Raw genomic sequence first — 18,558 nt, forward strand, 5'->3', positions numbered from 1 at the left:
TGCATTTCTTTCATGCTACTTCATCACTCCAGCCTTTTGCTTTTTCATCCAAAGCAGAACCACAGGAAAATAAATAAATACAAACTAAAAACACAAAGCTACTCTGCTTCACAATAATTGTTGGTAGCGCTTCAATAAAAACCCCCAGGGCGCTTCAGTTCTCCAAACATTGCTCTCATTCTTCAGGGAGAAACACTCTGTCGGAGCATTTGGTGGGATGTTCACAATATGCCAGCCTTGTGAAAACTGGGGGAAATCAAATAGAGTCGACATCTTGCCTCCAATCAATTGGAAGCATATGGAAATTGCTGCAGTTAATGAGGTATTCTCAAGAACATTTGGCCTGTTTTTTTTTCCACCAGCAGTCACTTTAAAACCCAACTATTTCCAACTTTTTTGCTGTATTGCAAACCTTCCAAACACAAAAAATAACCAGATAACAAATGTTGATGGCTGTAGGAACATGAAAAATATCAGTTTCTCTAATCCATCGCAAACAAGCCGTGGACTTAAATGTGAAAGATCTGGCCAGAATTTTAGTTTAAAATGTTCAAAAAATGAACTGACACTAGTATGTGAAGGAGCCACAGTGATGATGTCATGACCAAGACCTCCATCTATTGTATTTCAAAGATATCTACTCAAATGAGCATGCTAACCAACTAGCTGCGTCCCTCCCCATGTTGTAATACCACTTTATGACACTAGATGCTGTGAGTCAGTGTAGCATCTAGTCTGCCCTCAGTCCCATGAAGAAGAAGAGCTTCCTCCAGAGCTTGAAGTTACGGTACAACTCAGACTAAAAAATAAAAAAAGAGCTGCTGACGAGCATCACAGAAACGCAGAGATAGCTGAAACGCCTAGAAAGTAATACAGTAACACCTTGGAGTATTATTCCTGCACAGAACAGATATTGTCTCTACTGTGATCTTCAGCACATCCTGCTCAGCAGGAGTTTTGTACATAGTTTTTTTCATTGTTTTATTAATATGCGTATCTATGTATATTTATCTTTTTGACTGTTGCATTATTTTACCTTGTTATTGTTATTTCCTGTCAACATGTTTATTGTATACTTCACCAAACACCAAGCCAAATATCAATAAATTTTAATCTCTGATTCTGCCTTTGTGATGATGTCATCATCCCTTCCTCATGCTGCTGTAGCCTGTAGACACCCATGTGTCATGCAGTATCCCTTTGCCTTCACATTTTATAGGTAAATAAAAACATACTGTATAACAAGTACTCATAAATTGTTTCAGTGCTGTCAACAATTTTAACTATCAACAATAAAAGCACATATAAATAATAAATTCTAAGGAACATGGGGAAAACAACAAAATGATTAACTGGACAGGGGCGAAGGTGAAATTCTATGGAGGTGGAGAAAGTAGCACGATCTTACACATTACACCTTTACGCTGGGTCAGACACCAGAACTGATGTGGTCCTGTGGATAAGCCCACCATTGGACAGGGTCACAAAATTTTGACATCAACCTAACCTAGAAAACCAAACCAAACATCTAAGTCTGCACTTTGAGTCTAAGGCTGCTTAATGTAGTCACAATACCAAAAGGCAGAAGGGAAATTTTTATGAAACTTACAAGTAAATGACAACTAACTAATTAAAACAACTAAAGGCTTCAGTATGCTTCAGTTGAAGCTGAAACCCTCTTCCTGATGGAAGAATCAGAGGGGAGGTGAACATGTCTGCCTTTAGAAGTGGTCAGATGTGGATGTCATATTACCTGGTTCATTTCAAACATTCTGAGAGCTTAAGGCTTTTGCAGCTGTTTTTCAGGCCCTGATGTGACACACTGTATCCCAAAAACATGCTGAAAACTGCCCCAAAAATCTTTTTCACCAATAGTTGTCTAACGTAGAATAAAGGCAATGCTGGCAGATTAGTATATACTAATATTTTCTTTCTTTCAGCTTCCTTGCCTCACCCTCAATACCCTTTTATTACAAATAGTTTGTTTTTCATAAAACATTTGGTCATTGCCTGACTACCATTTTAATTTTCTCTTCATTGTAACCTCATGCTCAACGTGTCTGTGACAGCCCATTAAGATGCTAATATACACAAATAAACTTGTCTTGTCTCGACTTTAATGGTGTCAGAATATTCATAGAGTCACATATTTCAATCTGCTGGCTGTCCTGATCAAAATAAACCCACACAGCACAATTATCACCAGTTCTGTTTAGCACCATGTGTGAGTATCTGCAGCACAGAGCATGAATGCATTTGGTGGAAGCAGCTGGAAAAGCAACACAAACACAAGACAATGGGATGACAGATGTTTTTTTGCTTGGAAACAACTGTAAACATTGATGAGGACAAAGCCAAAATTCACTGGCCGCTACCCACCACATGCAAACATCATAAGAGGAAAACGCTGGCCAAAACTGTTGCTCGCCTTTCATAGCTGTCTTGAGGTCTGAACAAGCCACTGTGTCAGTGTATGAAGATGGAGTGCAACAACCGTGGACTAACAAAAGAGTTGGGAACCAGCTACTGCTGTACACGCAGGTCATGTAGAAAATAACAATAAAACGTATAAATAATTCAGAAATCTTGCTACTTTCACCACTGAATGCAAATGTCATTTTTTTTTCATGGGTCAGTCTCTGGCCAAAAGCTCCACTTGAACATCAACTTCTGCTCTATTGCTGAAACACAGCTCTGAGGCTCAAAACAGCGAATAGCAACAGGAACGTCCTCTCACTCAGTTTGCCTCTGAACCGACTCCAACAGAAGCAAACTTGAACATGACAACAGCCAATTTCCTGTTGTCCTCCCACATACCCAATCTTAATTGCAGACAAGATCCACCCTGCTTAGCGTTTCTGGACCTTGTAAGCCAACCAAAGTCCCCTTTATAAAGCTTTCATTAGCTACTGATGACTGTGAGTGCCTGCTGGGGCTGGTAGAATTTGGCCTTCATTAACAGGCCTGAGTCATACAAATGACTGTATGAGCCAGTGTGCAGCCTGCTCAACCAGCCAAACATCCAACTGAAGACGAGATAAGTATTTATTTGATGTGCTCCGTTCTACTCTGCCCTGCTCTGTTTTGTTTTTGTTCAGTTCTTTCAAAAGACACTGGCTGCAAATGTCAAGTGATATGTCGCAGTAACAGAATCCCCTGACAGCGTGTCATGCGGTTTGTCTGATACCAAAATGGTGGTTTTGTGCTCTGCCTCATTCCATGGGCAATAAGTCTTTGAAAAGAATGATTCACTGCCATGCTGATGACATCTCTGCTTGATGGCCTGCAATCCACTGTGCACTGTCTGACAGAACTTCTTCATTACTTTACTCTGTGCACAGACTCTGTGAGGGCAATAGGAACGTCTATTCCCCATTCCCATTTTTACTCAAATCCGTAAAACAGATGCAGAGCGCCAAAAATACTGTGCTTGTTGCTCATTAACTGAAAGGAGCTTGGACTATACATTGGTATTCCATCAGTTCTGAAAACATCATTATGGTTATTTAGATTGTTAAGGCTCTGTCCAGGGTGCTCTCTTTTGCTAATGAAAGGTTTTAGGTAACCTGTTGTCAGAGGGTTAATGTATAGTTTACCTATATTTAAACATTAAAACAAATCTTTCATTGCAGCTAAAAGAATAATATTTCCTATTTATTCAATTCAATCCACATATTTGTCCTTGGCAAAGAATTAAACATCCATATTTGGCACAGTGCTCTAATGAGCACTTTCAGGTGGAAAAGCATCATTATTGTTGAAAGTTGAAACAAGGCACCATGTAAGTTTAAACAAGCAATTTGCAAGTCAAGATGCAAGTCTGAATGAAGTCTCTGAATGCTGACCATTAAAATGACACATCATTTGAACATTTCAGTGCAATGCTTTCATAATTAAATAGTCAGAGTATGTGGCCATGCAAAGCCTCTCACTGTCTTCATTGTTTTTCTTCAGGTGAAAACACCAAACTTGTGTGACAATGATTTTGCTTGTAAGTAAAATCTGTAGAGAGGAAGTCTTGAGGAAATGGCTTCACAGAGTTCAAGTCCATGTCAAGCCTTAAGTCCTTATTTTTCTGAAGTTAATCTTAAGTCTTAGTCTAAAGTCTACAGCTGGTGATTTATAAGAATCCCAGAGCTTTTAACGGTGGAAATACTTAACATTTAGTTTTTACTTTTGAATTGTGAATACAGCTTTGCTCAGATGATACAGTGGAGCTTCTACAGACCAGTGTGCTGTATGTACATCAGGGTATGTGGGCAGTGCAGCGTGATTTGCCTGCAGTGTGGAGCGACTCTTTTTTTCTAATTTTTTTTTTTTAAGTCATTGCATCAGTGTCCTCTCTCACCCCCAAATACCACTTCATCTCTCGAGCGGAACACATGCTAATGGTCTGTAATGCAGCTAATGGGCAGCATTAACCACAGTGTTACAGACTCTAATGTTAACATTATGGTGACAAGAAAAAAATGCCCTGGTTCCAAGCCCTATGGAGCACAATGCAGCGGGTTTTGTCTCAACGTGACTGAGGAGTAGCGAACAGAAAACCTCCAGCAGCTGGGAACTAAGTGATTACAGAATCTGTTGAACAGGAAGTGGGAATTGCTGCCACTTTGCATACTTCCAATTTTCACAGGGCAAACCCGCTCACACCAAATTAGGGCTTTCTAAATTTACACATTTGTACAAATATAGGCAACAGTATAATGAATAGAATTGTCCTTGTTCATTGTGAATTACAGCAAATTAATATGTGTTTAACTGTTGAATAGTTTCTTAGTGTGTGCACTGTACTATGTCGTGCATTGTGTTTGTTTCTTAACTCTGAATAACACTGAATGTGTGTTTTCTTCTGTTTTTAAGGTGCCCCTCAAACATCTGAGCAGGAAGTAGAGATGAAACTGTTCGCCTTCTAGACTCATGTACAACAAATTTTCGTTTGATGAGCATAAAAGATCATGTTGAAAGAGAGAGAGAGAGAGAGAGAGAGAGAGAGAGAGAGAGAGAGAGAGAGAGCATGAAATGCAACAAAGGTCCCTCTGCAGCTGCAATTAAACCAGGGACATTGTGGTACACATACTATGAGCACTAGAACATTAGAAGGGTCCAAAATTAAGTTCTATTATACATATACAAACATACACTGATGCTCATAAAATATTTTTTACCTCTTTCCATGAAATGATTGTGACAATGTGATTTATTTCATTTCACCTGGGTAATTGGGACACATAATGTAATCATTGCACCTGGTCAAAAGTGATTACTGATGCATTTAAATAGGAATAAACAGAGGATTGTGTCTGAAAACAAAATTATTGTAACTTTATGGGCGACAGTGTATATTATTAAATTATATTATATCATCCCTTCTAAGTCCTTTCATCATTCAGAAACCAATAAAAAAGACCCACTAATACAACGTGCCTTTGAAGAAAGTCTCTGGGCCTTCTATCTCTTGCAGCATCACTGCCCATATATTATAGTAATGGTGATATTAGAAATAACACATAAAGCTTCTTGTTCCCTGGCGAGGTCCTTACCTTGCAGGGCCTCCTTGGCTCTGTCCAGCTCCTGCTCCTTCTGAGCCAGCTGCACACGGAGTTCGGTGGCGGAGAGCACGTCGGCTGAGCAGCCTCCCTGGGTCTCCTCCAGGTCCTTACTCAACATGTCCTTCATCTGCCTGAGCAGGTGCACCTCCTCCTGGAGCTGGGCCACCTCCTCACGCAGCAGGACTACAACACAGAGAAGAAAGAAAGTTTTACCTGGCTGACATCAAATCATGGCCCACAATATTCTTAGGGAAAATGTGTGTGGTTTTGATTTTGCCAGGCAGCTTCGACAGTGAATCCGTTTTTAAACCTCAGTAAAAATGTAATTCCAGTAGCTAGAGAAGGGTCATATGCATAATGAAATCCAATCTCATACAGGTACATTTGCTTTCAATAGCAACATGACTGCGGAAATGGTTATGTCTGAAATGCAAAATCGATTTAATACCACCATAGGAGGTTATGGTTTCATTTGTAATTGAGATAACAGCAGTGCCAAATTACTGTTGGTAATGAGCATCATAGGGGTAGGTGGGGTCCAGTAGATGTGTAGAGACAAGGCATTGATATTATAATGAAATTTGTCTTTGAAGCTTCCTATTGAACCTGCTCTGTGTTGTGAAGAATTATGAGGTGTATCCATTTAATATTCAGCGACTGGTGCGTTACAAAGCTCCTCCCCGGTGTTGTTGCAAAGAAGCAAACAATAAAATGAAAACAGCAGCAGAGAGAATTGATTTTGCCTCACAATCTGAACCACTGGAAATGTTTCAAAGTGCTTTTAAAGTAGCAGCAGCAGAGATAGAACTTCACTCGCTTTTAAAACAAGCCACAACAGACAGATGTCACACTTCAATTTCTCAACCCTCAAATGCTCAAAAAAGAAATATTCAATCTAAAAATATGTCTTTTTTGCACACTGAATGTGCTTGTCTAGGTGGAGCATATGGAGAGTAATTTATATAAGAATGAGTAGAGTCCTTCTACTCAATTTCATGCATCCTCAGGGCAGAGAGGGGGGTGGGGGGCTGGGGGAAACTGCTCAGCCCCATCTCACATGGCTCCACTATCAAGTGCCTCACATAAATCACACTTCATACTCCTCATATCCCAGCTCCGATATTACTGTCTGAAAAAATAAAATCAATCAGAGATGAATGGCAGAACTGAGAATAGGAGACAGAATATGTCAAAAACAGACACATTCAAGGCGGATGATTATTTTGAAGTGTGAAAATGTAAAGTATGAGCCAACATACAGAGCCAGAAGTGCTTATCCAGCGATGTTAGCCAATTCAGCAGAACAGCAAATGCTTTGCATTCTGCTTAGTATCAGTAAAATAATCCTCTCATACAGTAAGTTAACTCAAATTGCCCATTTTACACAGTGTTTTTCACCATTATTACACCGTGGCATGATTAAGAAAAGTGTAAGAGATCATTTTGAATATGCTGAATAACTTTATATTTCCACCAAACAATGTTAGACCATTAAAGTCCAGTATTCTCCACTTCAAAGTGGCAATAACTGAGCCCTTTATTGTTAAGTTCTATAATTATGTACTTCAGGGGGTGGGCAGCAAACTAAGAAAGTCTGTGCACCCTGAAACTACCTCTCTGTGCATATGGAAATTAAGTTTGAATCTTGCGTCGAAGTGCAGACTGGAATTACACCAGACTGTGTGACCCAACAGATTCTGTGACCTGATGAGGAGTCTCCCCCTCACCATCATCATGGTTGTTTTGATAGATTCGCTCAAAATTTAAATAGCTGTGACAGAAGAAATGTTGCCAGTACAATGGAGGGACTATTTGACACTAACACCACATATGTCAATATTTAGTCAACCTGTCTAGTGTCCTAAAAATTGGATGGGTCACACTGGAAACTATTTTACACTTACCTTAAAGGAAATTTCATTATTTAAAAAAAAAATACATTGTCTGCAAGCAAGAGTTTAGTTTATCAAGACTAGTAAAAAAGTTAAAATAACATTTTGGTTAAATTTGCCCACAGTTAGGGTTGATTACAGTACACAGAGGATCTTTCTATAAAAATAAGGAACTAGTCTGTCATCTATAGAGGGTGCTTCTGTTGTTCTGCAAAGACAAAATGCAAATACAAAATACCTAATATATTGTTCCAAATGACAGCAATACTCCAACCATGGCCTAAATTATTGCGTTAGTGTTGAATAAACGATAAACTTCACAAAACCAGTATTCACTGCGTGGACATTGTAGAGATGTTCACGTCTTTTCTGTCACTTTCAAAAACATTCAGAGTATCAAATGTCACCAGTGACACATTCATTGTTGTAGTATGTTACTGACTGACTGACACCTACTATATGAATGACACATCTATCTTTCATCCTGTGGTTGGATCATGGCACCAACAGGTCAGGCTTCACTCCTCTTACAGCTGACTTGGTGTTATACTCCCCTCTCCCCCTCCTGCACCTACAGTAGTGACTGATATGTTGCATACGGACACCACAGACATTCAACACTACAATAAAACTGTGACTACGAACTAAAATGGAGGACATGTGGTGTATGCACCTTTGTTTTACTCACACTTTAGCTCCCACCATAACCCTAACCTTTAAGACCAGTTCACCGCCTGTGCTGTAGGTATATCTGCTTCCCTGGGCTTTTGAATGTGTTAATTTGTGTTCACCGACTGACTGAGGAAAAGGGCTGCACGCTAAATAATGAAAATGAAATGTAAAAGGGGTTATTAGGAGAAGGGTCGAGAGAAAAAACGTCAGTGTGTGAAGTGTCATTACGCAGAGGTATACTTAATGGACCCGATAATAGAACCACATTTTACGGAGCAACTGAAGCAGCAACACCCTTATTGGCAAACCAAAGAGGTGGCACATTCTGGAAAGACATGACCACAAGATACAGTTCATTGGTGTTTAAAAATCTTATAATAGTCGCATACTCAATTTGAATACTTATTCATGAAGTGTGCATGCATTGATTGTACAAAGGCAGCAAAATAGGGAGTCATGGATAAGGGACAGGAGACTGAAAATGTGGGTTTTATCTCTAATAGCCAGCCCATAAACACTGGCTAACAATTACGGCTGATATGACCCTCACTCCCTTATAGAATAAACATACATCCTGGCTTTCATCAGCAGTTTTCCCAATTGTGAGACAAATTGCTGTAGATGTGTAGAATCTATAAATGGGGGGACAGGTTACATAGTAAATTGGCTGCCTATTTGTGTCTGCTATAGAAACTGCCCATACTAATCATAGAGAAACAGCATTTACTGTAGTTATTATGCATCGCTGAGCTCGATAAAAGACTCAGACCAGCTCTGACCCTTCAATTCCAGTTAAAAACTTTTACTTGCTGAGTTGCCTTTAACCAAAGATGAAGTATCTTATCCACCTTGAACTTACATCCTGAATTCATTCTGCTCATTGCTGTCTTTTCAAATGTTGTTTCTCCTTTGAATTAAAGGCAGCTTTACTATTTCTACTCCACTACACTTCAGTTAGAAATGTTGTCTTTTTTCACCCCATTACATTTATCTGACAACTATAGTAACCCAAACCCTAAACCTATAGTTACTTTTCAGATAAACATTTCATGTTTCAAAAAATGATAAGCTAATAATATGTATTGGATTGCATAAAGATGAAACCAGTGGTTTTGGGCTTGTGACTCCTCACAAAAATGTGCTGTCAAATTTCCGATGAGTTGTTATAGCATCACCTCACAATCCCTCAGATTTATTTTGTGACTCTTTCTTGTGAAAGAAAAGAAAATACCTCAGTCAAATCCCTGCTTTCAAGCTGAAGCCAACTGTGTGTATGCTACACCTGTATGATGTAGAGAACATGCTGCACACAAATATACCAATTCTCACCATTGTCTCTCAAAGCTCTCAAATATTTATGAAGACAGAGCTACGTGATGATAAAAATAAGCCTATGAAAAATATGGGGAAGATTTGGATTTTGCATCCTCATACTGTTGCTTCCCGACTTCAATCAAACCCTTGCTGACTCAGTTATGTGCCAAAACACACACAACAACCAGGTGGTCTCCATTCAAACCTGTTTGTTCGGTTGAATTCCTGCACTTTACCAGCAAGAGGACACTCAACATCTATCAGAGAAAACACTCGATTAACTGTCTAAATATGGCACAGTAGTTATTAGCAGAGTGCGTGAGGTGGAAGCAGATATGTTATTGTCTTCTCCAGCTTTCTGTAGGCGAGCATGGTGCTGGAGCACTCTAGATAAGACTGTCAGAGGTTGTGTGTGTGTGTGCGTGGGGGGGGGGGGGGGGGGGGGGGGGGGGGGGGGGGTGTTGGTGGAGGGGGACGTGAAGACAGCCACCTATTTTTCAATGTCCGCATAGCCTCTAGGTCGGCAAGAGGCACGCTGTGTAGCTCTGCAGCACAAATGACAGTCAGAGTGGGAGCTTCCTGATAAGTGCTATCTCTCCAGCTCTCCCTCCGGAAGGTGAAGGTTTGGGCATACGTGGTGACAGTGGAGTGGGCCGATCCCAATCGAGACCAGACCCAGAGGTCATGGCCAAGGTGAGCTTCAGAAAAATAGTCCTGAAATGTCGCTTGGAACAGACTGGGCAAAACAGTGAAGATGGCACCGTTAAGGAGAAATAAAGGGCTGAAGATGTAATTGCATCTTCACGATGATAAACTTAAAGAGGAGACGAGAGAGCAGAGGAGAGAGAGAGATGAGGTGGGACCTTCTGCTCCGTCCATCTGTCAGCAGGTGAAGGTTTATTTGTGAGAAACCTCGGCCAACGGTGGTCACAGAGGAGATCCTGGAGAAGTCCCTTCAGTGAGTTTGGAAACCTGAGCGAGTTAAGAAACTCAATGAGGAGACTATGCTTTCATTCACTTTTGAAGAAGAGGGATGGTGCAGTGAAGGGTACCCACTTTCTGTACTTTGCTGTGTTGTGCATATTTCAGCCTCAGGCCTGAATCTGAATACAGTTTGTTGAAACCAAAAATCATGTACAACAAATTTTCGTTTGATGAGCATAAAAAGATCATGTTGAAAGAGAGAGGAGAGAGAGAGAGAGAGAGAGAGAGAGAGAGAGAGAGAAGAGAGAGAGAGAGCATGAAATGCAACAAAGGTCCCTCTGCAGCTGCAATTAAACCAGGGACATTGTGGTACACATACTATGAGCACTAGAAACATTAGAAGGGTCCAAAATTAAGTTCTATTTATACATATACAAAACATACACTGATGCTCATAAAATATTTTTTTACCTCTTTCCATGAAATGATTGTGACAATGTGATTTATTTCATTTCACCTGGGTAATTGGGACACATAATGTAATCATTGCACCTGGTCAAAAGTGATTACTGATGCATTTAAATAGGAATAAAACAGAGGATTGTGTCCTGAAAACAAAATTATTGTAACTTTATGGGCGACAGTGTATATTATTAAATTATATTATATCATCCCTTCTAAGTCCTTTCATCATTCAGAAACCAATAAAAAGACCCACTAATACAACGTGCCTTTGAAGAAAGTCTCTGGGCCTTCTATCTCTTGCAGCATCACTGCCCCATATAGTTATAGTAATGTGATATTAGAAATAACACAAAAGCTTCTTTGTTCCCTGGCGAGGTCCTTACCTTGCAGGGCCTCCTTGGCTCTGTCCAGGCTCTGCCTCTTCTGAGCCAGCTGCAACACGGGAGTTCGGTGGCGGAGAGCAGTACGGCTGAGCAGCCTCTGGGTCTCCTCCAGGTCCTTACTCAACATGTCCTTCATCTGCGAAGCAGTGCACCTCCTCCTGGAGCTGGGCCACTCCTCACGCAGCAGGACTCACAACACAGAGAGAAAGAAAGTTTTACCTGGCTGACATCAAATCATGGCCCACAATATTTCTTAGGGAAAATGTGTGTGGTTTTGATTTTGCAGGCAGCTTCGACAGTGAATCCGTTTTTTAAACCTCAGTAAAAAGTATTCCAGTAGCTAGAGAAGGTCATATGCATAATGAAATCCAATCTCATACAGATACATTTGCTTTCAATAGCAACATGACTGCGGAAATGGTTATGTCTGAAATGCAAAATCGATTTAACACCACCATAGGAGGTTTGGTTTCATTTGTAATTGAGATAAAGCAAGTGCCAAATTAACTGTTGGTAATGAGCCATCATAGGGGTAGGTGGGGTCCAGTAGATGTGTAGAGACAAGGCATTGATATTATAATGAAAATTTGTCTTTGAAAGCTTCCTATTGAACCTGCTCTGTGTTGTGAAGAATTATGAGGTGTATCCATTTAATATTCAGCGACTGGTGCGTTACAAAGCTCCTCCCGGTGTTGTTGCAAAGAAGCAAACAATAAAATGAAACAGCAGCAGAGAGAATTGATTTTGCCTCACAATCTGAACCACTGGAAATGTTTCAAAGTGCTTTTAAAGTAGCAGCAGCAGGATAGAACTTCACTCGGCTTTTAAACAAGCCACAACAGACAGATGTCAACTTCAATTTCTCAACCCTAGAATGCTCAAAAAGAAATATTCAATCTAAAAATATGTCTTTTTTGCACACTGAATGTGCTTGTCTAGGTGGAGCATATGGAGAGTAATTTTATATAAGATGAGTAGAGTCCTTCTACTCATTTCATGCATCCTCAGGGCAGAGAGGGGGTGGGGGGCTGGGGGAAACTGCTCAGGCCCAATCTCACTGGCTCCACTATCAAGTGCCTCACATAAATCACACTTCATACTCCCTCATATCCCAGCTCGATATTACTGTCTGAAAAAATAAAATCAATCAGAGATGAATGGCAGAACTGAGAATAGGAGACAGAAATATGTCAAAAAAACAGACACATTCAAGGCGGATGATTATTTTTGAAGTGTGAAAATGTAAAAGTATGAGCCAACATACAGAGCCAGAAGTGCTTATCCAGCGATGTTAGCCAATTCAGCAGAACAGCAAATGCTTTGCATTCTGCTTAGTATCAGTAAAATAATCCTCTCATACAGTAAGTTAACTCAAATTGCCCATTTTACACAGTGTTTTCACCATATTTACACCGTGGCATGATTAAGAAAAAGTGTAAGAGATCATTTTGAATATGCTGAAATAACTTTATATTTCCACCAAACAATGTTAGACCATTAAAGTCCAGTATTCTCCACTTCAAAGTGGCAATAACTGAGCCCTTTATTGTTAAGTTCTATAATTATGTACTTCAGGGGGTGGGCAGCAAAACTAAGAAAGTCTGTGCACCCTGAAACTACCGTCTCTGTGCATATGAAATTAAGTTTGAATCTTGCGTCGAAGTGCAGACTGGAATTACACCAGACTGTGTGACCCAACAGATTCTGTGACCTGATGAGGAGTCTCCCCCTCACCATCATCATGGTTGTTTTGATAGATTCGCTCAAAAATTTTAAATAGCTGTGACAGAAGAAATGTTGCCAGTACAATGGAGGGACTATTTGACACTAAACACCACATTGTCAATATTTAGTAACCTGTCTAGTGTCCTAAAAATTGGATGGGGTCACACTGGAAACTATTTTTACACTTACCTTAAAGGAAATTTCATTTTTAAAAAAAAATACATTGTCTGCAAGCAAAGAGTTTAGTTTTTCAAGACTAGTAAAAAGTTTAAAATAACATTTTGGTTAAATTGCCCCAGTTAGGGTTGATTACAGTACACAGAGGATCTTTCTAATAAAATAAGGAACTAGTCTGTCATCTATAGAGGGTGCTTCTGTTGTTCTGCAAAGACAAAATGCAAATACAAAATACCTAATATATTGTTCCAAATGACAGCAATACTCCAACCATGGCCTAAATTATTGCGTTAGTGTTGAATAAACCGATAAACTTCACAAAACCAGTATTCACTGCGTGGACATTGTAGAGATGTTCACGTCTTTTCTGTCACTTTCAAAAACATTCAGAGTATCAAAGTCACCAAGTGACACATTCATTGTTGTAGTATGTTACTGACTGACTGACACCTACTATATGAATGACACATCTATCTTTCATCCTGTGGTTGGATCATTGGCACCAACAGGTCAGGCTTCATCCTCTTACAGCTGACTTGGTGTTATACTCCCTCTCCCCCTCCTGCACCTACAGTAGTGACTGATATGTTGCATACGGACACCACAGACATTCAACACTACAATAAAACTGTGACTACGAACTAAAATGGAGGACATGTGGTGTATGCACCTTTGTTTACTCACACTTTAGCTCCCACCATAACCCTAACCTTTAAGACCAGTTCACCGCCTGTGCTGTAGGTATATCTTCCCTTCCCTGGGCTTTTGAATGTGTTAATTTGTGTTCACCGACTGACTGAGGAAAAGGGCTGCACGCTAAATAATGAAAATGAAATGTAAAAGGGGTTATTAGGAGAAGGGTCGAGAAAAAAAACGTCAGTGTGTGGAAGTGTCATTACGCAGAGGTATACTTAATGGGACCCGATAAATAGAACCACATTTTACGGAGCAACTGAAGCAGCAACACCCTTATTTGCAAACCAAAAGAGGTGCACATTCTGGAAAGACATGACCACAAGATCAGTTCATTGGTGTTTAAAAATCTTATAATAGTCGCATAACTCAATTTGAATACTTATTCATGAAGTGTGCATGCATTGATTGTACAAAGGCACCAAAATAGGGAGTCATGGATAAGGGACAGGAGACTGAAAATGTGGGTTTTATCTCTAATAGCCAAGCCCATAAACACTGGCTAACAATTACGGCTGATATGACCCTCACTCCCTTATAGAATAAACATACATCCTGGCTTTCATCAGCAGTTTTCCCAATTGTGAGACAAATTGCTGTAGATGTGTAGAATCTATAAATGGGGGGACAGGTTACATAGTAAATTGGCTGCCTATTTGTGTCTGCTATAGAAACTGCCCATACTAATCATAGAGAAACAGCATTTACTGTAGTTATTATGCATCGCTGAGCTCGATAAAAGACTCAAACCAGCTCTGACCCTTCAATTCCAGTTAAAAACTTTTACTTGCTGAGTTGCCTTTAACCAAAGATGAAGTATCTTATCCACCTTGAACTTACATCCTGAATTCATTCTGCTCATTGCTGTCTTTTCAAATGTTGTTTCTCCTTTGAATTAAAGGCAGCTTTACTATTTTCTACTCCACTACACTTCAGTTAGAAATGTTGTTCTTTTTTCACCCAATTACATTTATCTGAACAACTATAGTAACCCAAACCCTAAAACCTATAGTTACTTTTCAGATAAACATTTCATGTTTCAAAAAATGATAAGCTAATAATATGTTATTGGATTGCATAAAGATGAAACCAGTGGTTTTGGGCTTGTGACTCCTCACAAAAATGTGCTGTCAAATTTCCGATGAGTTTTATAGCATCACCTCCAAATCCCTCAGATTTATTTTGTGACTCTTTCTTGTGAAAGAAAAGAAAATACCTCAGTCAAATCCCTGCTTTCAAGCTGAAGCCAACTGTGTGTATGCTACACCTGTATGATGTAGAGAACATGCTGCACACACAAATATACCAATTCTCACCATTGTCTCTCAAAGCTCTCAAATATTTATGAAGACAGAGCTACGTGATGATAAAAATAAGCCTATGAAAAATATGGGGAAGATTTGGATTTTGCATCCTAATACTGTTGCTTCCCGACTTCCAATCAAACCCTTGCTGACTCAGTTATGTGCCAAAACACACACAACAACACCAGGTGGTCTCCATTCAAACCTGTTTGTTCGGTTGAATTCCTGCACTTTACCAGCAAGAGGACACTCAACATCTATCAGAGAAAACACTCGATTAACTGTCTAAATATGGCACAGTAGTTATTAGCAGAGTGCGTGAGGTGGAAGCAGATATGTTTATTGTCTTCTCCAGCTTTCTGTAGGCGAGCATGGTGCTGGAGCACTCTAGAATAAGACTGTCAGAGGTTGTGTGTGTGTGTGCGTGGGGGGGGGGGGGGGGGGGGTGTGTGGAGGGGGATGAAGACAGCCACCTATTTTTCAATGTCCGCATAGCCTCAGGTCGGCAAGAGGCACGCTGTGTAGCTCTGCAGCACAAATGACAGTCAGGGTGGGAGCTTCCTGATAAGTGCTATCTCTCCAGCTCTCCCTCCCAGGACTCCATACAGCTCTTTTGTGGAGGGTCCTCGGTGCAATGGCTGCCAACTTTCGTCACACTGAAAGTGTACGGTTCATAATTCAGCATGTTCATGTATATGCAAATTTACTTAATTATCTTGTTACTTGTTCAAGCATTAAGTTTTGCTTGACATTTACATTTGATTTTTTTTATATAGTGCATATAACAAAAACATTCCTGTTAACTGTGTTTGATACAGCACTCTGTTGCAAACAGCTTTCAACAAGTTAAGAAAAGCCTATAAAACGGCTGGTGCAACACAATGGTGAAGAGAAGCCGCTAAAAAACATCTCAAAGCACATGCATGAAAATGTACATTTGTTTGACTTCAAAGCAAAAGGAAAACAGAACAATATTCAAAAGAATTGGCTGGCATTCATATTAAACATGGACCTTGGGTAATTTTTTACACAAAGGTTTGAGTGAAATGTAAAAATGAAAGTAGCCCTGAGAGGAAAGAGAATATAAATAAGAATACAACTTTTTCAGAGTGTGTTCGTGAAAGCATTCACCACAGCAACCGCCATCAAATATTACCCATCTCAACCAAGGCTGCTGTTTTTAGCTGCACTCCCGCACAACTGTCAACAAAAACCTTCTGGCCTTAATTACTTCTCAAACATATATAAACAAAAAAAAAAATGTTTCTGTCAGAGTGTAGGATTGTGAGCACACAGAAAAGTTTGACAACACAGGGTTGTGTTATATTTTGCAGGGGTGTACTCTGTTGCCATCACAACCACAGCACAAGCAGGGATGAGAGGATGTAACAGGGTTGGGTGTTTGCTACCTCTCGGCTGTGAGCTCAGCCTTCAGCAACACCTGTTTCCCACGGGCTGGCAGAGGCAGCAGAATTTTTTGCTCCAAAGTGACAGCTACCACATAAGTCGACATTCAGTATGGCAACACTGTATTTATAACTGAAATTAAAGGATATATAAGCTTTATTACAGCTTGGGTTTGATTTTTGTAGTTCTGGCCATTCATTCCATCAGCTGTGATAACACTGTTCCCACCTGCTGAGGTCTTGGGCACTGTTTAGCCTATTGCTAAGGCAAAAGTCATACAGGGCAAGAAACACAAGTAGGTCAAATGATCAGGAGAGGATTAAACAAGCCAACAGTTACAATAAAATCACAAACTGGCTGCACCAATAATCTGTTATAATCACTTATTGCACTGGAAAACTGTGAGCACAAACTACCGCAGCACTGAAGGTCAAATCAAGTCTGAGGTAGAATCAAGGAGCCAACCTGCGGAAACAAGTTGAGAACATTATCACTATCTTTTCAGGCGATGTGGTCAACAAGTTAGTAGATAGCTGCTTATTTACACATCCAGCAGTTATCATTTCTTTCGACCTGTGGTTCTAGGCCAACCTGATAAATGAACAGAGTTAACAGCAAACAATGTTCATTTATGCAGGTGGCCTAGAACACAGGTCGAAAGAATGATAACTGCTGGATGTGTATAGCAGCTATCTACTAAACATTGTTGACCAATCGGCCTGAAAAAGTAGTGATAATGTTCTCAACTTGTTTTCCGCAGGTTGGCTCCTTGATTCTACCTCAGACTTGATTTGACCTTCAGTGCTGCGGTAGTTTGTGACTCACAAGTTTTCCAGTGCAATAAGTATTATAACAGATAATTGGTGCAGCCAGTGTTGATTTTTGTAACTGTTGCTTGTTTTAACATCCTCTCTGATCATTTGACTACTTGTGTTCTTGCCCTGTATTGACTTGCCTTAGCAATAGGCTAAACAGTGCCAAGACCTCAGCAGGTGGGAACAGTGTTATCACAGCTGATGGAATGAATGGCCAGAATACAAAAATCACCCAAGCTGTAATAAAGCTTATATATCCTTTAATTTCAGTTATAATACAGTGTGTGCCATACTGAATGTCAGACTTATGTGGTAGCTGTCACTTTGGAGCAAAAAATTCGCTGCCCTGCCAGCCGTGGAAACAAGGTGTGCTGAAGCTGAGGCTCACAGCCAGAGAGGTAGCAAACACCCAACCCTGTTACATCCCTCTTCATCCTGTTGTGCTTGGTTGTGATGGCAACAGAAGTACACCCCTTGCAAAATATAACACAACCCTGTGTTGTCAACTTTTTCTGTTGCTCACAATCCTACACTCTGACAGAAAACATTTTTTTTTGTTTTATATATGTTTGAGAGTAATTAAGGCTCAGAAGGTTTTGTTGACAGTTGTGGCCGGGAGTGGCAGCTACAAACAGCAGCCTGGGTTGAGATGGGTAAATATTTGATGGCGGTTCCTGTGGTGATGCTTTCAACGAACAACGAACCCTGAAAGTTGTTATTCTATTTATATTCTTTTCCTCTCAGGGCTACTTTCATTTTACATTTTCACTCAAACCTTTTGTGTAAAAAATTACGCCAAGGTCCATGTTTTAATATGAATGCCAAGCCATTCTTTTTGAAATATTGTTCTGTTTTCTTTGCTTGAAGTCAATACATGTACAATTTCATGCATGTGCTTTGGAGATGTTTTTTAGGCTTCTTCTTCACCATTGGTGTTGCACCAGCCGTTTTATAGGCTTTTCTTAACTTGTTGAATGCTGTTTGCAACAGAGTGCTGTATCAAACACAGTTAACAGGAACGGGGGTTTTTTGGGTTATATGCACTTATATAAAAAAAATTCAATGTAAATGTTCAAGCAAAACTTAATTGCTTGAACAAGTAACAAGATAAGTTAAGTAAATTTGCATATAGCATAACATTTGCTTGAAATTATGAAACCGTACACTTTCAGTGTGACGAAAGTTGGCAGCCCATTGCACCGAGGACCTCCACAAAAGAGCTGTATGGAGTCCTG

General features: G+C 40.0%; 1 protein-coding gene across 5 annotated transcripts in view; it reads right to left on the reverse strand.

The window, feature by feature from the left end:
* Positions 1-18,558, reverse strand: part of kazn (kazrin, periplakin interacting protein) — a 117,015-nt gene that overhangs the window by 10,868 nt on the left and 87,589 nt on the right. For all 5 annotated transcript variants that reach the window (XM_022741653.1, XM_022741654.1, XM_022741652.1 and 2 more), the window contains one exon: positions 5,544-5,735. In XM_022741653.1, the coding sequence (XP_022597374.1) occupies positions 5,544-5,735 (192 nt within the window). The remainder of the gene's footprint in view (positions 1-5,543; positions 5,736-18,558) is intronic.

The sequence above is a fragment of the Seriola dumerili genome, unplaced genomic scaffold (assembly GCF_002260705.1).
Source record: "Seriola dumerili isolate Sdu_G_001 unplaced genomic scaffold, Sdu_1.0 BDQW01000056.1, whole genome shotgun sequence".
In the NCBI taxonomy this organism is placed as follows: domain Eukaryota; kingdom Metazoa; phylum Chordata; class Actinopteri; order Carangiformes; family Carangidae; genus Seriola; species Seriola dumerili.